The sequence below is a fragment of the Notamacropus eugenii genome, chromosome 1, assembly GCF_028372415.1.
Source record: "Notamacropus eugenii isolate mMacEug1 chromosome 1, mMacEug1.pri_v2, whole genome shotgun sequence".
NCBI classification, from domain to species: Eukaryota; Metazoa; Chordata; class Mammalia; order Diprotodontia; family Macropodidae; genus Notamacropus; species Notamacropus eugenii.
Window position 1 is genome coordinate 256981450 of NC_092872.1, and position 25358 is coordinate 257006807.

Below are 25358 nucleotides of genomic sequence, written 5' to 3' on the forward strand. Positions count from 1 at the left end.
CAAGGTGGTTCTATTCTACTCTGTGTACATGTGATGGGGGGGTTGGGAAGCAACCTAAGTAAAAACAAAATATAAATATGAAATCATATGTCCCTGTGTGTGGTGGGACAGGCATCACTAGAAGCTGAAGGGAGTAGGAAAGGACATTTTTTTTTTATTAGTTATTTGTTGTTTATTCAGTATTTAGGGTATGACACTTGAGGAACTGGTTGCGTTGTTGTACACATACAGATCTTTTCATATAATATGAAAAGGTGATACATGTGGCCATGCTGTAGTGCCCTAATGGAGGGAAGCACAAAGGTAATCAATACATCAAAAAAGAATTACTATTGTATGGTGTTTTGTATCCAGGAGCGTTGTCTTCTGGACCTAAGGGAACCTGTAGCACCTATATACAAAGCAGGTAGTTTATATACCTGTGGGGCACTGGCTCTGCTTGACACCAACCACTGAGACTATACACGTCATATTCAGCCTCATATGCTGACTACAACAGGGTTCTATTCCTTATTTCTACCTTTAGGAAGAAACTAGAGTGTGTTCACAGGTTTTACATTTCTGGTGTTTAGTCACTAATCAGAGGAAGGAGTTGGCCTATTTGAAAAGTGGATCATACATAACCCCTCAACCCCTGTCATGTTCTCTCGATAGCAGCACATTCAAAGGTTTTAAAATTGTAGCTCCTTCTAGATTCCCCAAAGAGTATCTGCGCTTTTCTTTAAATGGCTCTCCTCCTCTGGATTCAGGCTGACCTTCACCACATATGAAATACGATTCTTCCCCAAGACACATGGGACACTAAGGAAGACATTCTCTTTAATGCTATATAGGCCCTTAATCATGGTGGAAATTGGATGCACTCTCCTAAGATCCTTCATAATGCTTTCTGCCAGATCTGTCACAGAGAAGCCAATGGTCCAGGAAGTGTAGCCCTCATAAGCACTTTCAACCACCTGTTTATGAACATCTTTCCAATTCTCTGCATCAGCATCAATTCCTAAAGAAGGATGAAGGTTCTTTAGAGACACACCAGCAAGATTCACATTGCTCCACACAGGAACACTGGAGTCTCCATGTTCCCCAAGGACCCATCCATGACAACTTGAAGAATGGACACCAAGTCTCTCCCCTATTAGGTAATGGAAATGGGCAGAATCCAAATTGCAACCACTTCCAATAACACGGTTTTTAGGAAAGCCACTAAGCTTCCAGGTCACATATGTCGAAATATCCACTGGATTGGAAACAATCAGCAGCTTGCAATTAGGGATGTATTTAACAATATTGGAAATGATGAATTTTTTTTTTTTAGAACATGTTTAAGTGTGTAACTTAGGTATAATGCATTAGAAGATTTTATTCTCTGTGATATAAACACCAATGTGCACGGAGTTAACAATCTTTTTACTTTACAAAAAAAAAAGATGGATGGAAACATTTACAAATCCTTCAGTAGTTTTTTAAAAAAGTCATAAATGAAATTAGCAATTGTGTCCACTTGTCATCTCTGAATACTACATGAGCTAGTACTATCTAGGAATTTGCACTTGCCTAGGTACTGAAATTTACCTAGGTCAGTTCCTCATTCTTTAAAAATACACAGCAGTGATAGCTTAGACCACTGTAGCTTTTATAATTTAAAACAATTTGAGAAAAGCAAATGCTTGTTTCTTTATTAGGAAACAAGAATACTTTCTTGTCATCATCCAGTATCAAAAATATTTCACAGTTTAGTTTACTTTTATCTAAGGATAAAATTAATCCCTCCTACACCTAGATGAACTTTTTGGTATTCAGTAGCTCCAAAAGCAAATATATCTAAATTTGGACTGAGTCTATACTGGCAGAGTATCCATAGCTAGGTGCTAATACAAAATAAGTCAGCATACTGGTTGAAGTTCACGTGTTAACAAAAAGAGATTAATATAATGTTCACCAACATCATTCTTAGAAATTTTGCCACAGTTCTACATATTGAGAGACCTGATTGGTTCTTGAGTATTTCTCATATTTGCTATGAAGAAGCAAACATCAATAGATCTCTTCAAGGTGGTTTCCAATTTTGGCTTTTCGCTTCCTAAAACATAGAAGATCTTCCTGTCCAAATCAAGCATTTTTCTTCCCACGATTTCATTTCATTTACATAATGAATTTTATCATCTTGGGCAAGCTGTATATATACCTGCTTCCGCGATGATGACAAACTTTTACACTCTTCATTTAAAAACTTCATCATTTCCTGTGATGAAATCTCTTTTGCTTCCTTAAAGTGTTCAGAAATAAAAATGTTATAACCTGAGCGAGGTTTTTTGGGCTTTCCAAAGAAGGTTAACTCTTTTTTTCTTTATTATTTCCTTTCTAATCTTTCTTTGACGTTTCTCTTTCAGAATTTTTTTCTGATTAGGACTGAGCTCTGCCATATATTTAGGGGGGTCTCTTCTTTGTATAGTTGTAAAGCTGCCTTGGTAGCATCTTCATATACTTTCTTCTGTGATTCTGGAAGCTCCCTTCAAGTTTCTTAATTATCTCTGTGCTTTTCAAATCTGTTGTGTGAGTATGGGTCTACGCTCCATTGTAAATCGAATGTATGAAGACCAAGGCTTCTTTGGAGCATTAGATAAAGTATGGTCTTTCATAAATCGCTCCAATCCACAGAGAAAAATGCTCAGTGAAGGCGGCTCCAGCAGTGCTCGGGTGGTGGCGGCCGACCCAGGGCCCTCAGCAACCCCGCAGCAGCAGTACCATGCCCTGGCCCACTCCCGTCCTCCCTCAGCCCACAGTGCCCATCGCACGTGGGCCATTGTGGTAAGGGGAAAAAGCAGGAATGGTGAATTTAAAGATATTCACATTACACTGGACCAAATTAAGATGACTTTCTCCCTCCTGTTGATGTATCCCAGCCATAATAATGACCAGTTATGACTTTGCAGTCACACTGTAGTCTTTGCCAGAAACAATCTTTGGTGTTTTGAGGAAAAGGCTGCCATGTTGGAGATCCATCATCTCTCCCTTTAGTTTGTCTTTGGCAAGTTCATTAGCCAATTCCTTTTAAAAGATACTAACGGCACATGCCATGCCAACTGCACCAAACCCAACAACAGTGATCTTGTTCTGGGGAACCTGCTCTTCCTTTAGGACATTCAAGACAAGCTGATTCTTGACAGATGATGCCATTTTGGAGGTTGTCTGGGGGGGAAAGCGAGGTTGCTGGTCAGGCTGTGAAAGTTCTGAGTAAGATGCGAGGTTGCTGCTCCGAGGCTCGCACTGAAAGGACTTTTTGGAAGCAGCATTTGAGGTGAGTTCTGCAGGAAGGATCTAAGAGGTGGAAAGGAAGAATGAGAGAATTCCAGCTGTGGGGATATGGCAGGCAAAGGTCCAGATGATGAAAGATGGAACTCTCCCACATTACAGTGCTTCAAATATTAGAAGACAGCTGTCATATCTGTCTCTGTCCCCACCACCCACCAAGGTCCATCTTTCTCCAGGCATAAGTACATCCTTATGTGGAATTCTCTCCAGTCCCCTCACCAGCCTGACTGTACCACCCCCCTGCCCCAAGTCTGACAGAAATGTGGTGCTTAGAATCAAACATGATGCTCCAAGTCACGTTGGTTTGGCTTCCCCAAATCAAGGACAGTGAGACTCTCGTCTTCCTTGTCAGGAATTTCATGTCTCCATTTGGGTAGTTTCTGGCCTTCCAGCTATACCATCCTTGTGGACAACAAGACCAGACCCTTGACTGTGAATTCTTTCCTTCTCGGCTTCATGTAGAAAGGGAAGGAGACATCACTATCTCCCCAGGAAGTCAGTGCTACTTTCCCCCCAAATGAAGGATAATTGGTTTCTGAGCACTAAACTATGCAAAATCTCCATCCCACTTGTGGCTTTGCTCTTCTCAGTCCCGTCCTAGTCCCTTGTGTTAATGAATCACATCACAGAAGAACCATATGGGGGTCTATGGAATTAAGCCTTTTAAATGGTGTCTGACTATTCCAATCAATCTACCATTCCTGCTAAGTCAGAGAATGACTGGGAGATCTGAAGACAAGATTAGGAACCAGGGATTCAGATCCAGTTCTGGCTCTTCTCATTACCCTGCCCCCTTATGGAATGACTCATCCTGAAAAATGGGAGAGTGACATTTACGTGAGGGTAGATTAAGAAATTCACATAAAATGCTTTGAAGAGAAGTATACAAATATTGAGTGTTTCCAGGTTGATAAATCAGGCCTGATCACCAAGGTACAATATACATATATATATATTCATTCTAAATTTGGCAGACTGATTTTTTAGTAGGTTTGTTCAATTCCACCAGACTAGCCAGAAATTCCTTATATTTTAACAAAAATTATTCAGTGGTATATTTGAGAAGAATTAAATTTATTAAGTACCTACTATGCTAGGTAAAATGCTAGATGATACACAGCAATGCTGGAACCAAGAAACTGATGGTCTAGTCTTGGTTTAGCCACTAACTTGCTGTGACTTTGGGTAGGTCACTTGACTAATCTCTGCATCATGGCTTTTTAATCTGCAAAAAGGGCCTTAAACTTGTCAAAACCATTTGTGAAGATCAAACGTGCAAATGTGCAGAAAGTGCTTTGAAATAAAAAAACGAAGTTCTTTCTGAACTACTGGGGTATCACAAGTCCCCGTTACACTTCTCAGCAGCACTTTGGGATGTTTTTTCCCAGTTACATGAAGGAAACTGTCGAAGTCTCTCTATGGTCTATACAAAGAAACAGGCTCAGAGAGGCTGTCTCCCTTCCCGCTCTTCATGTCTGCATGATGCCCAAATTTCACAGTCAATAGAAAATGTGCCCTTTCTCAGCTATTCTTAGTGTCACTAGATTATAAGCTGGCTGAAGACAGGGGCTGCGTCTTCCCAACCTGTATAACATCCCCAGCACAACAGGCTGTTTCTAATAAGAGCTTCCTGTTTACTGAAAGAGTGAATTCTAGGCATTTCAAAAAAAGGAGGAGGTAGCAAGAAAGGTTTTGTTTCCAAGTCTGAAACTTGCACTCTTGCAGTCCACAGATGTCCCCAGACATCTTGGGGCCAGTTCCCCAAGTGATCAACCCTGCAGATGACTGATGGAAAGTGTACCCTGCCCACATAAAAGCACGTTCTAGTATCATCTGCAAAGTTCTTCCATTGTCTCTCAATTCAAGGACTCTGACTTGCCCTAAACTCTAGCCACAACGTGGAAGCAAATGTACCTGTGTTCTGCATAAATGCTGATCGACCCAAATTTCTATTCTTTGGCACAAAAGCAGAGATTTAGAAGAGCAACAAGGTATGAAAGCTCTTGCCAAAGGATGGCTTTGATAAGCTTTCTCTTAATAAGAGCGCAGGCACCGACATAGGAGATATTTGAATCTTGGCCATAAGCACCTAAAACAATTCCAAACTTAACTCCTGAAAGTATGATCAGATGAGAGCAAAGCTTTAAGCCTTTCAAAATGGCCACTGTCTGATAAAATAGTTTCCATGTTTAGATTTCTCTTTTCAGTTCCCTCACCATCCCAAATTGTACCCACATTTATACTCCCTCAATGTATACTGACGTGTGTGTGTGTGTGAAGGAGCCCTCAGGTATGCCTCCTAGAATTCTGAAGGATCATCTGGAATATAGGTTAGTTCTAGGATACCTAAATGAGTTCAAAATGTCTTGTGGCCAGGGGCAAAGGGACAAATGAATGGAGTCCCTGGGAGGAGCAGGGGCATATTAGAACTTAGAAGAAAGTCTCTAGTGGAGTGCCTTAAAGATCTGTGTCCAGGGGGTGCTCAGACAAGAAATCAGCAGTTAAGTAGGAAAGTAATGCTATGGCAACTGGAGGAGGCATGCAAGAGAAGGGGAGTATTCCCACCTTGTTCTCAGTTCTTGTTCCTTCACCAGAACTGCCCAAGATTCTGAAAGGACTCCCCCCAGAGATCATAATACCTTGGAAAAAATCTTTCACTTAATGAGTAACAAACTGCCATTTGGGCCCATTCTAGTGAGTCTGCAATCTCATAGGTCATCATCTAAATGTCATTCCTCATCTCACACTGTCTGATTCCTTATTCCCATCCCCATCAACTCTGCCCAACTCTCAGTCTAAAGTTATCCACACCATTCACTGCACCCTCTGGAATGCCCACTCCACAGATAATAAATGTTGCTTCCATCTTAATTCTTTTCCTTTCCCATTGTTTCCATCTTCTGGTTCTCACTGAGAACTGACTTTTCCCTGATGACACAACCTCCCTGGCCAAGAAGCACTGGCTACACTTTCACTATTCCCCTTTCTCAACAGTTGAGGTGGGAGAACTGGAATAATTCTTGCTCTCCACCACCATTTCCAGGTTGTCTCTCTACTATCATCACTCAGTAACCTCTCCTTCTTTGAGGTTCACACTATTCACAATTACTATCCAGTCAAAAATCCTGATAGTTGTTGTCTACAGACCTCCAGAACATTCCCCTTTCTTTCTCCTACCCTCACACTAGGGGACTTCAACACATAGACAGACAGACAGTCCCTCAAATGCCCTAACTTCCTACTTCTTCGACTTACTCATTTCCTGTGACTTACTTCTCCACTCCACCTTAGGCATACACAAAGATGGTCTTATCTTTGATCTTGCCATCACCATAAATACACCATCTCCAAAGTTCATGAACTTTGACATCCCCTTATCTAATCATGTTCTACTGGATTTTCACCACACTCCCTCTTCCATGACCAAATCCTGCTCTTTGTCCACACTGTGGTTTCAAATCTCTCAGCTCCTCAGTTCTCTCCCAGGTCACCTTCTTTGCACCAGTCATTTTTTCCTTTCCCCATCCTGACCCCTTGGTGACCTAGTTTAACATCAGACTGTCCCCTTCTCTTGAGTCTCTGGCTTCCTTATCATATGGCTGATTGTGCCCTTCAAGGCTCAACCTGGGATCATTATGACCATCTTTGCTCCTACCCACATGCTGCTGAATGGAGGTGGAGAAAATTCTGCAACTGCTGACTGGGTCCACTACAAATTTAAGTTACATGGCTTCAACTGGGTCCTCACTCCTGCTAAACAATCCTACTATACACTCCCTTATCATCTGACTACACCACTCTCCTGAGGATCTTCCAAATCACCTCAAACCTTGTACAGTTAGTTCCTCTTTGCCCACTGTCTCAGCTAAGAATCTTGCTTCCTATTTCACAGAAAAAGTTGAGGCCCTTCCCCATGAGCTCCCTCTTCTCTCTCCTTATCTCACAATGCCTAGATGCATCCTATCATTCTCTCCTCCTCCAACCCCCCTATCAATGCAAGTCATCCCATTCCATCTTGTCTCCTCTGTCATTCCCACTCCTTCACTCATGTCCGACCTTTCCTGGTCTGGTTGCTTCCCTACTGCCTTCAAATAGACCTCTGTCTTGCCCATCCTCAAAAAGCCCTGCCTTGACCTTTTTCTCCCCATTAGCTACTTTTAACCTCTCTCCTGCCTTTTGCAGCTAATCTCCTTGAGAAGGCAGCTCATAACCAATTAATTGTTCCACTTCCTCTTTTCTCCCTCTCTTGACTCTCAACAATCTGGTGCATCATTCACCCAAACTGCTCTCTCCAAAGTTCTCAATGATCTCATGATTGTTCAATCCAATGATCTTTTCTTCATCTTCATCCTTCTTGACCTCTCTGCAGCCTCTGATGCTGACTATGACCCTCTTCTCTCTGGGCTTTGGTGATTCTCCTGATTCACCTTTCCTGATTCTCCTTCTCCCTGACGGCTCCTTCTCCGTCTCCTTTGCTGAATCCCTAACCACATCATGCCCTCTAACTCCAGTGTCCTACAGGGTTTCCTAGGCCCTCTTCTCTCCTCCTCTACACCATTTCAAATGGAGACTCATCAGCTCCCATGGAGTCAAATGTCATCTCTATGATGTTGATTCTTAAATATACTTTATTCACCTTTAATTTCTCTCCTGATCTCCAAGTGCCTTTTAGGCATCTTGAAGAGGGTGTCCTACATACATCTTAAAACACATGTTCAAAACAGAACTTATCTTTCCCCCAAACTCTCTCCCCTTCTAAATTTCCCTGTTACTGCTGAGGACACCACTATCCCCCCCAGGCCCATAGGCTTGAAACCTCAGAGTTGTCCTTGACTCCACTCTATCTCACCTCCCATCCTACCCACTATTGTCAAAGATGATCAGTTTTACATTTCTAATGTCTCTTGAATATATCCCCTTCTTTTCTCTGACATAGCCTCATCACCTCTCACCTGGACAACTGTACTAGGTGGTCAGTTTGCCTGCCCACCATAAACCCCTCCCTTCTTCAGTCCATCTTCTATTCAGATGCCAAAGCACAGGTCTGACTATATCACCCCTCACTTCCCCCACCCCAATCCACTCCAGTGGCTTCCTATCACCTCTAGGATTAACTAACTATAAAATCCTGCCTGCCATTCAAAGTCCTTTATAACCTAGTTCTACTCCTCCCTACTTTTCTGGTCTTCTTATCCCTTACACTCCATTCCTCACATACTCTGATCCAGTGACCCTGGCGACAGGCTGTTCCTTGAACAAGTCCTTCCATCTCCTGACTCTGGGCATTTCACTGGCTATCCCTCTATGACAAGGATATTCTCCCTCCTCTGCTCCACTACTGACCTCCCTCAACTAAAACCTCATCTTCTACAGGAAGCCTTCCTTAACCCCTCAATTCCAGTGCCTTCCTTCTACTGATTATTTTCTATCTATCCCACCATATGCAGCTTGTTTGACCATAGTTATTGGCACATGGTTTCCTCTGACTGATTGCTCTCAAGGACAGTGATTATCTTTTGCCTTTCTTGGTATTCTCAGTGCTTGGCACAGGGCCTTGGACAAAGTCAGTGCTTAATAAATACTTACTGTACTGACTGAGTTAGGATCCCAAATCTTGGGTCTCTTGACTCTCAGTCCACCACTTTGACTCTCTTAAAACCATTAAACTTGTTTAAACTGGCACAAAGTGACTGGACAGAAGTGCTTTCAGCCAACAGGTCTTTGAATCAAATTTGACCCAGTGACCTGGAATGGAAGGCTTCATCAGACTGCCTCTTCCTTAAATGATGGGGTTCAGACTCTGCCACAGTGACAATTCATTATTTTTCATACTAGACTCCACATCTACTGCCTAGCTTTGGCATTTTAATTTGCTTATAGGAAAACTCTTATTTTCATCTTTTTCAATAGTGCGTTCCCAGCTGTGGAATGATAATTTAATGATTACACTGTTATCAAACAGGAAACACAAACGTTGGCATTTGGCAGTCATGTTTGTCTTTTCAAAGTTGCTACAAACAAATATTAAGTGTGCATTGCAGTAAATGGGATAATTAGTGAAAATGCAAGTCTGGAGTTCCACTTGTGCACCCACTGAAGCAGCACTGTTTGACAAACCACTCACCTTCCTGCAGGTAGAGCAAAGAAAAGCTCACACTCTTTACTTATTCTCTGCTAAGATGTCACAAAGATATTGCTGTGAAAGTAGTTTCCCTAAGCACAGATCTGACCTCATGATTCCCTTACCCAATCAGCTCTGCTGGCTCTCTATGGCCTCTGAGATCAAGGTTAAATGCCTCTGTTTAGCTTCACAAGACCTTTATAATGTGACCCCAACTTATCTCATGAGTGCACAAGCTCCTGGTGCAGTCCAGCACATGTGGCCTCCCCTCTGCTCAAGGGCTTACCCACAGCCCTCTAGCACTGGCTTTGGCACCTCTGTACCAGTCCTCCCTCATACCTTGACTGCATGACTTTTGACTTTGGTCATAGAGGCTCTCTTCTCATTAGTGGCAGTTAAACATCCTCTTCTGCAGAAAGCTTTTCTCAATTTCCCCACCAGTTATTACCCTCCTTCCTCAACTACTGCACTGAACTCCCTGTAATTATTTGGACTTATCCATTTGCAATGTATTCTGTCCTTGCTTTTGTACATATATCTTGTCTTATACTTAGAACGTAGGCTGGAATCTGTATTCCCTTTATCTAGGACAGTGCCTGGGCACCAAACTGCATGGCCAAGCATGTGAGAGGAAGAAGGTTGCAATCCTGTCCTGGATCTAGCTCTGGGTGCTCCCTCTTAGGAAGGATGTGCTGGCAGGCATACCAAGAAGAAAGGGACAGGAAAGGCCTGTAAACCCCTCGTGAGAGGACCAATAGAAAGCCTTGGGTATGTGTAGCATGAGAACTATTTTCAGGCATCTGGAAAGCTAGCACATGGAAGACGGAGCATAATTGTTCTTTCTGGCCCCAGAAGGCTGAACTAGGAGCAGGGAGCCAATGCTGAAGAGGAGCATATTTGGGCCTCATGTAATTAACAATTAGAACCTTATAAAAGTTGAATGATTGTTCTCAAGAGAGCAGCTCTCTGTCATTAGAAACAGGAGGCCTACTTATTAGGCATAGCTAGGTCTTGGGACCCCCTTTGAGGGGCTTCCCACCACAGAGACTTATTTGGATGCCCAGTATTTAAGTCACTACTAGAAGTTCTTAGGATTGTGCGCAGACAAGTTCAGTACTCCTATGATGTAGGTAAGCAGGGTTACTGCCTGGCCTCACAGGTCAGTCCTGACACACATGGCCTTCAAAGGGGATCTGGCCAGAGAAACTGGGTTTGAATCCCAGCTCTATCAGTTTTTACTATGAACTTCCAGGAGGCTCAACTTCCTTCTTTGTAAAATCTGGCTCCTCTTTGTAAGGCAGGGTGGTTGCTAGAATCAGGGTCTAGAGCTTGAAGTGTTGCTCTTTGGGAGGTGACAGTCACCTCCCAACCTTCACCTTAGTGTTATGTGTAAAATGGACACAAAAACCTTGCTCTCTACTTCACAGGCTACCCAGAAAGTGCACTGTGTTCACTATGATTATGGCTAGAGGACGCTTCCTCAGTGTGACCCTTTGGGACCAGCATCAGCCTCTGATCCACCTATAGTAATAACCATGATGGCTCCATGGATGTGGTGCTCTACAAAGCACCTGTCAGAAGGGCCAGTATCATCCCCAAATAAAATGGGAAACTGAGGCCTGACGAAGCTCAATCATTGCCTAAATCCCAGGGCCAGTACTGGAATCCATGCCTTTCTGGGCTTCTTCCTGTTTTACCACTCAATCATCCTACCAAAAGACAGTCCTAATTCCAGAAAAGAGGCCAGATTAAATTATTTCCCCACATGGCATTTCAAAGCACAATAATAGGTTTTGGGACAAGAAAAGGAATTACCCCCAAAAACCCATATAAAGGACAAATGAGTGGACTTTATTTAACTGCAAGCTCTGTCGACTGGGGCATGGATAAATATAGCCTGACCTAACTTAATGAAGAAGTAAAGCAATGTATTGATCTGTATGAACCATCTGCCATCTTGCCCCATGTGATGCTTACTAATGTGGCTTCAATGACTACTCTCCTAAAAGAAACACAATGATTCTGGAGAATACTGAGGGCTCTGAATTTAGAGCCACAGGGTCTGGATTCAAATCTTGGCCTGGCTGAAGCATTCCATGACCTTGGATGGGTCCCCTTCCTCCAATGAGAGCTGGCCATTCGCATGAGCTCCAAAGTTCAGCACACTCCTCAATCCTATTAAGTACTTGCTACCACCAATACATACTCTAATTCAGCTGAGTCCCAGCACCAGGAACGCAGCCAGCCTCTTGCCCTAAGGCACTTCCCCTTGGCAGCTGTCAAGGTGAGTGGATTCAAGGGTTCCTGGGGACCCTCAGACAGTGGCTCAGTAAAGCAGGTTTGGGTGTGACTGACCAAAGTGAGGGCTAAGCTTTCATGCTGCTTAAGCCTGACACTTTTGTAAAAAAGCAAATTTGGATGTTCTGGGTCTTTCCCCTTCCCCTTTTTTTTGGTGGGGAGTGAGATGGGCACAATAAACCTCCCAGACAGTCTGGTCTGATCTATACTAGTTAGCAGATTCTGTGTGAGAGCTGGTTAGAACTGCAGTAGGACCAGTGTTGGCTGTGGTGGGCAACTTGGGCAGAGCAGGGAGCAAGAGGGGATGACAGGGTACATGGAGGGCTGGGCCATCCCCAACCCTGGCCACATCCTGTTTATTATACCCATCTCATAAGTGTAGAAAATTCAGAGAGAAATGCTTAGGTTTCCTAACCACAAATAATACCATCCCTACAAATGAAAATACATCTATGCTGCTTAACCTTGAAAGCAGAGAAAGACCTCCAGCATATTAGTTAGATTTTTGATAAGGGATTTAAGGAAAGACATGAATGAGAACTGTGCAGGATAAAAAGGTATAGAGGGGCCGCTATCTGCATTTGTAGATGGAATACTGCACTGAAGAGAGCACAGATCTTCTGGAACACTCAAGTGTTAAGTCTCATCTGGCATTCACTGAAGCACTATCTGGTCTCACCAAGATATCACACTCTGTCATATCTTTCAGAAAGGAAAACAACTACAAGAATTCACATGGGGAAAAAATGGACTACACTCACGCCTCAGTTCTCCCATGGGGCCCCAGCGCCTTCTTTTTTCTTTTGTTTTCCTTTCATCTCTAGGCAGCAGAGCTGGTTGACTTTTCTTTTTTCCAATCACACACCGGGAGGATTGACAGAATGCTGCCTCTCAGAGGATGCGGATAGCAATCAAACAACAATCATTCCCATTAAAAGGAAGGAAGCCAGACAGCGATGAACGAGTTTGTGAGAATCAGAGCTGCCATCTCAAAGAGCTCACCTAACCACCATTTATTAATTTGTTCCTATTTCTTCCTCACTGCCAATGACACGTTCTTTATTGTTAACTTTTTTCATGGTCGTCTGTTCTCTAATAAACCTGTTTTGCTTTCCCCAGGATTCAGCAGGGCAGGGAAGACACACTTTAGCTGGACGCAGGGCCTTTCACCTTTGCTCAGGGTATTCAGACCTTTCTAATATGTTAATCTGGGAATACAGTTCTAAAGAGAGATGTTGGTCATAGTATGTGACGTAAAGCTCATAAACAGCTGCTGAGGAAACCTACTAGATATAGAACAGTCATGGCATTTAGGTGCCCCCATTTTGGAAGCCAATTTTTACATTCTACACTGAAGAAAGCAAATGGTTCTAATCCAAAGAGATTACCTGAGAATCTTCTTGGGAATATGAGATGGAGAAGAATGACTCCTTTTTTTCTTTTCCGCATCTTGTAGGATCTTTTCTTCTATTTCACTTTTATCTGAAATCACTACTCGCTCCACCCCTGGCTTGTCAGAGTCAATATTCAGCTCTGTCTGTGCAGAGTCACACCTGTACATGAAAACAATAGAGGGCTTTTCGCTGGAATCAGTTCTCGACTCTGTGAACCAATGATGACGCTGAACAGGAGGTGGGGGAAGCATGTGGATGACCGTGCCATCGAGGCCCACTAGCTTGCCCTTCTCCCTTTCTTTTTCTTTGTCTTCCTCCTCCTCGGTCTTCTTACGGCGGAAGAAGCTCTTAAATGATATCCAGCGCTTTGGCTTGGCGTCAGTTGCCCGCCTGCCCTCAGAGCTCAGGACAGACTCAGCCTCTGTGGACCTGGTGGGGCTAGTTGGCTTGCTCCAATGGCTGAAGTGTCTTTGCAAAAGGTTACTTGCATGATATGGAGAGGAAGTGGAACGCGGAGGGGGAAAGGGAGGTCCTGGTTCAGTCTGGGGACTTGGGGTAGGAGTGCCAGCCATGTATTTGGAGGAGTGACAAGCAGCAGGCTTGGAAGGTGGCTCCTTGTGCATGGAAGTACTGGGGCTTTCTGTGGCAGGGGTGGCTTCATTCTCGTGGCTGGGCTGTGTGGTGGCAAAGAGAGACTTTGGCCTCGAGGGAGGACTTGTTGGGGCATCATCCCCTGGAGGCAGGGCATACAGTTCCTCTGTGCTGCAGGCTTCAGGGCCTGAGGGAGGGGTTTCTGGGGGAGACTGTGGAGGCTGGATAGATGCCACAATCTGTGACAGCACTGTGCTCGCCTTTTCCCGGTTGCTGCTGCTGCCCAATGTTGGTGACTCCAGAGCACCTTCGATCTTGGCTACAGACTCCTGGGTGGTTCTTTGGGTTCGTGCTGGTGAGGAGTGGGCAGAACTCTGTCTTCTTTGGGGGGAGGGCTGGCTCCTACCGAGGCAGCTGTTAAACTCCTGGACCTTTTGAGCCACAGAGCCCTTCCTGTGCTCTGTGCTGTTAGATCGCCCCTTCCCTAGTGAAGAATCGGCAGGTTTACTGGTGGGACTCTCTGTTACTTTGCATTCTGTTTCTATTTCTTCATAAGTGTGGCTTATAATGCTTGTGGTTTTATCTTTCATTGAAAGCTCTCCACTGGTTCCCAGAAAACTTTTATAGATGGCTAAATTGTCATATGCATTAGGATTGATCACAATGGGAACTTTGATGGCGTTCTTAGAACTACGAGCATAAGTTGGCTCATCGTGAATAATAATTGGAAAAGGAGGCATTCCAGCATTGTTGTAACTATTAAATTTGATTTCAGACAAATTGGGTGACTTAACTGGGATTGTTTTGGAAGAAATACTTGTAGAGGTGGGTGAAGTAGGGGCTGACTTATGAGAGTTTTTCCTTGGAGGGACAGTTGGTCCTGTGCCACCAGTGACTAGTTCCACTTTAGGTATCTTTTGACGTGGGCTTGTACTGGATGTCCAGACTTCCTGGTATCGGATAGTACTGGATTTTTTGAAATGAGCATTCCCCTGTGCTGAAGTGGAAGTGGGAGACATAAGTGGGGAATTGGGAGTGGACAAGGTGCTTTTGGTTTTGGGACTCTCAGTTTGACCATCCATGCGCTCACTGGTCATGGCTGCTGACACATCCACAATCGTATAGGGCTTGCACACTGGCTGCTCCAGATTTACGACTCGGTAAGGCTTGGTTTGCTCTTCCAGAGGCACTAAATTTATAGTCACTGCTTGCCCAGCCAGATCTGGAGAATTTTTGCCTTCTTGCTTCTCAGTCTGAAGAGCAATCTTGCCATCTTTCTCTTCTAATCGAAGAGCAAGTACTGCTTTGTGGGTCTCTAAAACTTGGGTTGAGCTTTTTGGAGCACTGGTCACGTCCTTCACTTGCTGATTATCAGAGTTTTCGTAATCTGGTTCAGTTGACTGGATCTCCTTAACATCCTTAGGGCTACCAGGAGATGTCCCTCCATTGCAGAGTTTTTGAGATGAGCTACTGGCTGTCCCCGAGCGAGACTCCTCTGTTAAGGACGACTCGGGGGATGTGGAATCAGAGGAGACCATGCTCTGAGTGCTCTCCTGCCCATAAGGGATTACAGAATCTTCTCCATAACCATTTAAGATTTCATCATAGCTATCATCATAGTCTACTGCACAGATCCTCTGGAGAGATTTATTTCTCAGGGGGACGGTGTTCCATTTCTTGCCCACAAAGAATCGAACAGGGGAGAGGGTGTTGGCCCTGAAGTTAGCAAAGCGTGGCTGCCCTCTCATCCGAATCTCCATGGCCAACAACTCTTCATCACTTTCATCCCAGCTCTCATGTTCTTCATGTACACTGCTAAAATAGGCATCCTCCTCACTCTCATCTTCACTAGAAAACTCTGGGTAACAAAACCGACCCCCTTCATTACTAATCACCTCTGTGCTCCCACTCAGAATAACATGCTTACTCTGAGAGTCCTTCATTCCTCCCATCATGCAACTGGGAGGAAGCTTTCTTTCCAATGACCGCTTATAGCAGTTACTGATTCTTCCCAAGAAGGTTTCCCTGGAGTTAATGTCATTCCCTCTTGGCTGAGGAGGGGGCTCCAAACCTACTATCTCCTTTAACACTTCAGTCAGTCCATTATTGTTATTTGCTATCTTACTCACACTGTCATTGGTGCCAAAAGGCCTAGGAACATGGCTAAATCCTTCAGTCTCTTCTTCATTATTGTTATTATTACTCAGTGGTTTTTTATTCAGGGAAGCCCTGTTTCGGGTCCAGCTGATGATCACTGGCTTGTTCTCACAGTGCTCTGGGGTGCTGGCCTCGGCGCTCATGCTCTGCCCTCCGGCCACCATCATGGTGGGCTTCACAGCGATGGTGGGCTTTTTGGCCACAGGAGGCCGGAAGTTGCTTGCGCTCCTGACTCGGTGGTTGTTGCTGTGGTTAGCGTTGGTCTTGCTGTCGCTCTGGGGGAGGGGCGCTGCCTCGGGGGCCGGGGGCAGCTGGTGCAGGCTCTTGGGCTTGAAGCAGTTCTTGCACTCGCCGGGCTTCCAGACGTGCTCAGTAAAGGTGTTACAAGCAGACATTTTCCACGGAGCTTCGTGCTGGCTGCTCCACTTTCAGTGCATGGCAAGATCTTCATCCGTTAGTTTCCACTCTCCCTATGTGTCATAGCAGCTCTTCCAAGTAGTCATCAATCTGGGGGGAGAAGGGAAAGGAAAGATGGATCATAATGGCAAAGATAGAAGAAGGCTTATTGTGATATGTGACCCAACTACTGAACTTCTAACATTTTTATGAGGGGAATAAAAAAGGAGAGAGATGGTCTCTGTTTGAGAGTCTGTGGTCATTTCCTCCCTGTCACACAAGGGAGAACATCTCAGAAGGGCAGAGTAGCCCATCATCCTGTGGATTTTTACACTGTACCACTTCCCTCATATACTAACCTGACACTGAATTTTTCAAGTGTGTGAAAACTTGCTCCCTTTGTCATTGGTGTATACAGCTTCCACAGGCTCCTCCCGGCTCCCACCCCTGGGTTTTACATATCATACAAGGGGCAGATTGGTGTCAAGCTAATATAATGGCTGGGAAGCCAATACCACTGCCATAAAAGTGCAATGCCAGGCTCCGGGCTCAGAAATACTGCCGACTGCTGCGTTAGGGAAGGGACCTGGAGGGCAGCTGTTTAGCAAAGCTCCTTCTTGGTGCAAACTAGGAAAAGTGGATCTTATTTAGCCAAGCTTAGACAGTAAAGCACCTGTAAATAGCACTTGTAAAGCCCTTTCCTTTTATGAATGTTCAGACTGGAAGGTGAATGAGCTTTAACAAGCAAAACCCCAGTGGCATGGCTAAAGTCTTGTCAATTTATTCTTGGCTTGGTATCAGGGAGTTAACACAGAAAAAGAAATCACCACTCTGTAGGAGACACAAATCACTCACCACTTGATGCTAAGTTAATTAGACAATTGGAAGATACTCATTAGGCACCTACTGTATATCTAGCACTGTGTGAAGTGGAATGATGCAGAAAAGCAGGAGAAGATATCACTTCCCCTCAAGAACTTACTATAAAAATATACACGCTGTGATATAACAATTCCCATTTACACTGTACTTTCAATTAATCAATCAACATTTATTAAGCACCTACTATGTGCAAGGCAGGGTCCTAAGTGCCAAAGATATAAAAAGAGGCAAAAGTTCATACCCTTAAGGATCTTACAGTCCAATAAGGGAGGCAGTAAGTCAAGATGTATAATCTACATATATATATATGTAATATGTATAGGACAAATAGGAATTAACAGAGGTGAGTTGTGACAGAATGGAGAAGGTTCCTGTAAAAGATGAGTTGGCCAGTACTTCCCTCATCTCCCTTGACATCCCTCATGGCCGCAGGAATGCCAGGGCCAGTGCATGGACAAGGAGCTTCCTGATTCTAATCCTAGCACTGCTTTCCCTATACCAGGTTTCATTAACCAAACTTAACCTGATCTCTGGTACTTGATGAGTACACGAAAACCACAATAGCTTAAAAAAGCAAAACAAAACAAAACAACCCAACTACCTTCTTCCCATGCTAGACTGGCAAAAGTGGACCCAAGACAAATGCTTTCCCCACTTGGTGTGTAAGTAAATTAGTTCAGTCAAAAAGAAGATTGTCAGGTTGATTAGCAGTTATCACGTCATCAATAAGATTGCCAACTGGGATTCACTAGGAACACAAACAGCTTTTGTCAGTATTGCTGCAAAAGAAATTCATCAATACAATTGAACATTTGTATCTGACAAGATGCTCAAGTCCAAGGGTTTTGTGGGAGGGAGGGGTTCCCGATGGCCATCCTAAGGCAGGGGAAGGGACACCGAGCAGGCACCTTCCTGGGCCACCAGGTGGAGCTGCAGCCTAAGCCTAGATGTCCTGTAGGGCCCAGACTCCAGATCGAGCAGGCAAGGGTCTCTCTCATTTCAGAGGCTAATTATGTTTGGAGACTGTGTCAACTCTTCCGAAGAGTCTCCAAGATAAAAAAGCCCTGTCAGGGACAGATCTGTCCAAATATCACACCTTTGGTTTTAGAGACCTCTGCAAAAGGATTCTGCTGCATCTCGATTCAAGTCTTTGAAGGCTTCCCAGCTGAAGCCAGACACCCCAGAAGGAGCAGGGGCACCTCCTGCCAAAGTGAGAGCTGAGAAAGGAGTCTCCTGAGGAGCTGAAGTAGGAGGCATCCCACAGGCATGCCTGTAATGGGTTTCCATTAGCTCATCTGCATGAGTTGGAGAGATTTGAGAAGAAAAGCTCACCTATCTCTGTAGACACCCCCTCAACTCTCAAAACAAATGGTGATGATGAGCGTTCAAGGCCTGGAAGGGTCTGAAACCTTCTCTATAATCTGGAAAAAACTCTGCCTTTGCAATACTCTCTGCATGATGATGATTTTCAGGACCAAAGCCCAGCAAGTCAAACATTTTCTACTAATAAGACTGCTGAAGAAATTCTTCAAGGAGGCAGATTACCATTCTTCAGACCAGGAAGCCTTTTATGATCCGCTATCAGTTTGATGTTTTTTTACTGCTACAGAGATGCTGATGGATATGATCATTACTTTTCTCCCATCCCACTGCTTCGTCCAGATCAGAAACAAATAACCCTGAACCAGCCTTCAGTTTTGTCTTGAGAGTAAACAGGTGGGTACAAATGGCTGAGGCTCCACAGTCTCAAGGTAGCTCAGGGAGTTGGTGGTCTATTAAATTCCATATGGAGGATTTTCCTAAAGGCACCCAAGGAGAATTTGCTAAGAAGGGAAAAGGATGGGGAAATGGGTTGCCAAGTTTCTCAAATACTGCTGCTACCAGAGACCATTATCTCTATCTATAAAATCTGTCACTTCCCAAAGGAGGAGGTGGCAGAGTCAGGAGGCCAGCTAACAAGCTTTTCATCCTTGTTTCTGCACATGGGCTTTTAACAAGACAAAACCAAGTTTTACCCAGATGTTCTTCTCTATTTCCAGGTCTTTGAAATGAAATTCACAAGCTCAAGGCCTCATGAACATTTTGTAATGGAATATACTAGTTGCTTACTTAAAATGGGAAGGAAAAAGTGACAACCAGTCCCACGTCAGGACTCTGACCACAGTCAGAAATGCTGACCCAACACCCCACCCAGCTGCCCAAACCTCCCAATTATGACTAAAAGGGTGGAGGAGAGGAAGTGAAAATAAAGTCAGAAGGAACAAGTTCCATGGGAGACAAGGAAAACCCAAACAGTGCCCCATGGATGACAGACAAAGATGGAGCAGACTCCATCTCGCTGAGCTAGAGATCTGGCACGAGTTGGTTCTGTGTTAAGTATAACTCTCCTAAGCAGAAGGTGGTGTGGGGATTAGGATGATGAAACTGAGGCTCTGAGATATGCTTACCTGTTCTGTTACACAGCCAGAAAGTGTCAGTGCTGCGGAAAAGCCAGGGCTCACAAAAACCTGTCCGCTGTTCTAAGATACCAGAAGGACAAGGAAAAAAAGAAAGGACAAAAAAGGGGCCAAAACAGGGATCAAAGATGAGTTAGAGGAGAGAAGAAACTCTTTTTGCTGCTTCACCCTAAGCCTATTCTGCCCATTCAGATGAAAGGGGAAAAGGGAAGAAGGGGGAGAGAAAAAAGGAACAAGAAAACAGTCCGAGCCGGTTGGACTAACCATCTGCAAAGCTTGCTGTGGTGTTTTCAATCAAGTTGATGAAAGAGAGTGGGCCAGAAAGTCACTTGTTCACACTACTATTTCCCTTGCTTTTAATTCTCTGTGGCTCAACATAAAGATTTTCTATTCCAAGAGCTTATGTATCTGCCTAACTCAGTAAAAATATGAAAAGTAAATAATGTAAAACTTTCCTAATCAGGAATTGGGGGAGTAAGTGAATTTGTGAAACATCCAAGACAGGCAGTCTCCATGCTTTCAACAGGCACCTAGCAAACGTTCATTGAATTGAAGTGAGTTGCACTTCAGGTAACCCCAGTATCATGAGTCAGGCTTGGGAAGTGAGTGGGAACACCCCAAGGGAGGCTTGTAGCACTGTTCAATTTCAAATCAGCTAAATACTGCTGCTGCTCGGGCTCCTTCCCCATCTCAGTGTCAGTGATTTAGGTAGCAAGTACCTTTGTGTAAATCCAGATAATTCAGTCTAGTCAGGGTACAACTGAGTACTGGATACAATCAGAATGAAAAGGTTTGTTGTAGAAAAACAACAACAAATTTAGAAGGTTGCTTTGCACCAATCTGAGGGATTAGACTGTGCTTTCCTAGCCCAGAACAAGAAACTGAGAAGGTTCTGTGGAGGAAAGAATGAGAAACAGTCCACTGCCTCAGAAAACTGTCCTTCAGAGAGTAGATTTTTATATTCTAGCATGAATTCCCAGCACTTCAGTTAAACTCCTATTTTGTGGGAAGGGACTTAGGGGTTGGGAACAAGGTCAATGATTTTATCTGTGCAGAGAAATTGCCAGGCACCCCACTCCCCAAGGTACAAATCTAGCATTTCCTTGGCAATGGATAATCTTACAGAGTTGACAATTACATTGAGAGCTTAAGGACTTAACCAGTCACACAGTTAGAATGGATCAAAATGGTGGGATCTGAATCCACATCTTTCTGAGTCTGAGGCCAGCTATCTACTATTCCATGGTTGCCTTTTCATTATCACTATATACTAGTGAAAATGCCAAGCCAATTCCTTAAAACAATCCTCTACTGATCCTGGTATCTCAGCCAATTCTCACCCCTTATCTCTCCTTCTAGAGAAGGCCATCTACAATGGCACCTCCACTGCCTTTCCTCCTATTCTCTTCTAAGCACCCTGCAGTTTTCCAAATTTAACTAAAATTACTCTCTTCAAAGTTACTAGTTCTCTTAGTTGCCAAATCTAATGGCTTTTTCTAAATCTATATCCTTCTTGATCTCTTCTGTAGCTCTTGGTATTATCAATTATCCCTTTTTCCTTGATTCTCTCTCCTTTCTAAGGTTCTATCCCCTACTCTATCCTGGTTCTCCTCCCACCTGTCTGACCACTCCTGTTTAGTCTCCTTTTTTGGATCTTTTTCCAGATCATGCCCACTGATACTGGGTATCCCACAAGTTCAGTCCTGGGCCCTCATCTCTTCTCCCTCTATAATATTTCACTTGGTGATTGTTCGCCATGGGCTCAATGATCATCTCTGTACTGATGATTCTCCAGTCTTCTTACCCAGCCTTAAACTCTTGGTTGACCTCCAGTCTCTCCTCTCCAATTTGGCTACAAACTGACCTCCAAAGATGTAGGTCTGAACACGGCCACATGCTAGTCAATAAGCTCCAGTAATTCTCTGTTACCTCCCAAATGAAATATAAAATACTCTATTGGCTTTTAAAGCCCTTCACAGCCTGGCCCCTCCCCACCTTCTCAATCTTCTGACATCTTACTTTCCTGCATTCTAGTGACACTAGACTCCCAGCACAAGACATCCCATCTCCTGATTGTGGCCATTTTTCCTAGCTGTCTGTCTCCCATGCCAGGAATTCTCTCCATCCTCAGCTCTGCTTCTTGCTTCCCTGGTTTCCTTCAAGTCCCAGCTAAAATCTCCACTTCTACAAGAAGTCCGTTGTAATGCCTCATAATGCTAGTGCTTTCCATCTATGATTATCTACATTTACCATTTACATCTCATTTGTACATAGTTATGTGCATGTTATCTCTTCCATTAGTGTTGGTTCCGTGAGGATAGGGACTGTTTTGATTTTTGTTTTTAATCTAGTGCTTAGCACATAGCAGATGCTTAATAAATGCTTGCTGACTTGACTTCCCAATATTTCAGATGATCCATTGCATGGCTCACCTTTCAACAGAAATTTATGAATATGTCAATTAATGTAGTTGATAACTCCTGGTTCTAAATGGCATGGTGGAAGAAACTTGAATAAAATGTACAATATTTGAGCAGAAAAAGGAGCAAAAGAACCATTAAGGGAAGATGGTAATTAAAGGAGAGAGAAGGATAAAGAAAAAAGTCTCTAGTCATCTTTCCCCACCCATTTTAACTGCAGCTAAATAAAGGCTACAAATAGGCAAGGAAAGAACGAAAGCAAAAGGTAAAGAAGGAAAAATATATCAAGTTGAATGCAAAATTCCAGAGAGATAAGCAAAGAGAGATAAGCAGTTCTTCCTAAACAAGCAATGCAAAGACAAGAGATCTCTTCGAGAAAATTAGAGATATCAAGGGAACATTTCATGCAAAAATGAACATGATAAAAGACAAAATGGTAGAGATTTAACAGAAGTTAAGAAGAGGTGGTAAGAAAACACAAAAAAACTACAAGAAAGACCATAACATCCCCAATAACCATGTTGGTGAGCCAAATGATTACTGACCTAGCTGCCAGACACCCTGAAGTTAAGTGGGCCTTAGAAAGCATCTGTAACAATTCGGGTAGTGGAGGTGAAGTAATTCCAGCTGAGCTATTTAAAAACCTAAAATGTGATGCTGTTAAAGTGCTGCACTCAATATGTCAGCAAATTTGGAAAACTCAACAGTGCCCACTGGCTTGGAAAAGATCAATTTATGTCCTAATCCTAAATGCCAAGGGATGTTCAAATGAACAATTGTGCTCATTTCACATGCCAACAAGTTTATACTTAAGATTCAGAAAGCTAGGCTTCAGCAATATGTGAACCAAGAATTAGGTTTTTAACGAGGCAGAGGAACTTGAGACCAAATTGCCAACACTCACTGGATATCATGGAAAAAGCAAGGGAGTTACAAATAATCCCTCTTCTTCTTCATTGTCTCCACTAAAGCCTTTGTGTGAATCACAACAAAATGGGGAAAGTTCTCAAAGAGATGGTAGTACCAAATCATCTTACTTGTTTCATGAGGAACCTACATGCGGACCAAGAAGCTGGTTAGGACCAAACATGGAATGACTAATTGGTTTAACATTGGAAAAGGAGTACAATGATGTATGCTGTTACCTTACCTATTCAACATATATGCTGAATATATGATGCAAAATGCCAAGCTGGATGAATCCCAAATCGAAATTAAGATTGCTGGGAAAAATAGCAATAATTTCAGCTGATGATTCCACTCTGATGGCAAAAAGTGAAGAGGAATTAAGAAGCCTCTTGATGAGGATGAAAGAGGGGAGTGTAAAAGCTGGCTTGAAGCTTAACATCCAAAAAACTAAGATCTTGGCAACTACTCCCATCACTTCCTAGCCAACAGAGGGAGAAGAAATGGAAACAGTGTCAGATTTTATATTTGTGGGCTCAAAGATCACTGCAGATGGTGACCACAGTCATTGAATTAAAAGACACTTGCTCCTTGGAAGGAAAGTTATGGCAAATATGGACAGCATACTAGATTTCGGAGATATCATCATGCCAACAAAGGTCTGTATAGTCCAAGTCATGGCTTTTCTGGTAGCAATGTATGACTGTGAGAGTTGAACTGTAAGGAAAGCTGAGTGCTACAGAATTGGCACTTTACAATTGTGGTGCTGGAGAAGATTTCTGAGAGTCTTCTGGAGAGCAAAGAGATCAAATAAGTCAATACTTAAAGATGTTAATTCAGACTATTCATTGGAAGGTTAAATACTGAAGCTGAAGCTTAAATACTCCGGCTACATAATGAGAAGATGGGACTCAATGGAAAAGATCCTGATGTTGGGAAAGACTGAAGGAAAATGGAAGAGGGGACAGTACAGGATGAGATGGATAATGTCATTGAAGCGGTGAATATGAGCTTAGCCAGACTTCAGGAGATAGTGGAGGACAGAAGTGCCGGGGGTGCTATGGTCCAAGGGATCATGAAGAGTTAGATATGACTAAACAAAATAAAAATAAAGGCACTGAAGGGAAATAGAAAATTCAGTGTGAGCTGAGAAGATGAAGTAATGAGAAGAATTTAAGGCTCACTGTGGCCTGGAGGGCCTGGTTCAAATGCTCCTCCCTTCTGCGTCACCATGGGCAAGACTCTGGCAACTGACTCTTAAGGGTTCGTGGAGGTTAATGGGAACAAATGAAAAAGCATATTATATTCTTACCAAGGGCCATTTAAACTTTCTTCTCTTGAAGTTATAATATTCCTATGAGAACACACCTATTGCTCATTTTCTTTAATGTTGAGGGCACACAATGGCATGATGATCACCATCAGGTGATAAAAACAAATGGCCTGAGAGACATATTAGGCAGAAGCACAAAAAGGTAAACAGGGGAAAAAAAACCTTGTTATTCAATATGGGCAAACTGTTTATATCCCTATAAGGGAAGATGATACTTGTTAATCTTGAGAATTGTATATTTATTATGACATATAAAAGGGATATACAAAGATAGAATGAGCTGTATAAAGTAAATGATATCATGATAAAAATGTGATTTAAGAGTGCAAAGGGACTGTAATCAGAGATGTGAAAAGAAGGAATCAGAAAAAGGTAAATCACCACAGGAAGAGGCACAAAAATATATTACAGTAGAGGGAAAGAGTGGAGGGAGATAAGTATTGTTTAAGAGTTACTCTCATCTGATTGGGTTCAAGGAGGGAACAAAACCTCAGTTAAGTATAGAAATACAACTAGCTGTATAGGCAATAGGAGGGGAAAGGGGAAAGAAAAGGGAGGGGAAGCTAAAAGGGAGGGAAGAAGTAGTAAGGGAAAAGTGAATTAAAAAGGGAGAGGGGCTGAAAGAAGGGAGGGAAGACTGAAGGAGTCAGTGGTCAAAAATTAAAACTATGGTGGAGGGGAAGGAAGAAGGGAGAACTAAAAGCATAAACAGGGGGAAAGGAGATGGAGGAAAGACACAGATAGTAATCATAATTGTGAATGTGAATGGGATGAACTCTACCATAAAACAGAGACGGATAGCAGAATGGATTAAAAACTATAATCCAACAATATGTTGTTTACAAGAAACTTTTGAAACAGGGGCATACTCACAGGGTAAAGGTAAAAGGTTGGAGCAGAATATATTGTGCTTTAGCTGATGTAAAAAAGGAAGGGTAGCAGGGGTAGCAATCCTAATCTCAGATAAAGCAAAAGCAGAAATATATCTAATCAAAAGAGATAAGGAAGGCAACTATACCCTGCTAAAAGGTACCATAAACAATGAAGCAATTTCATTACTAACATATATGCTCCAAGTGGTATAGCATTCAC

At 43.2% G+C, this 25358-nt stretch overlaps 1 protein-coding gene and 1 pseudogene across 30 annotated transcripts in view; both read right to left on the reverse strand.

Annotated features, from left to right (window-relative positions):
• Positions 1-25358, reverse strand: part of PEAK1 (pseudopodium enriched atypical kinase 1) — a 297886-nt gene that overhangs the window by 50305 nt on the left and 222223 nt on the right. For all 30 annotated transcript variants that reach the window (XM_072628676.1, XM_072628669.1, XM_072628653.1 and 27 more), the window contains one exon: positions 13120-16380. In XM_072628676.1, coding sequence (XP_072484777.1) covers positions 13120-16268 — 3149 coding nt within the window. In that variant the 5' untranslated portion in view covers positions 16269-16380. The remainder of the gene's footprint in view (positions 1-13119; positions 16381-25358) is intronic.
• Positions 135-13113, reverse strand: LOC140517432 (transcription factor A, mitochondrial pseudogene; annotated as a pseudogene).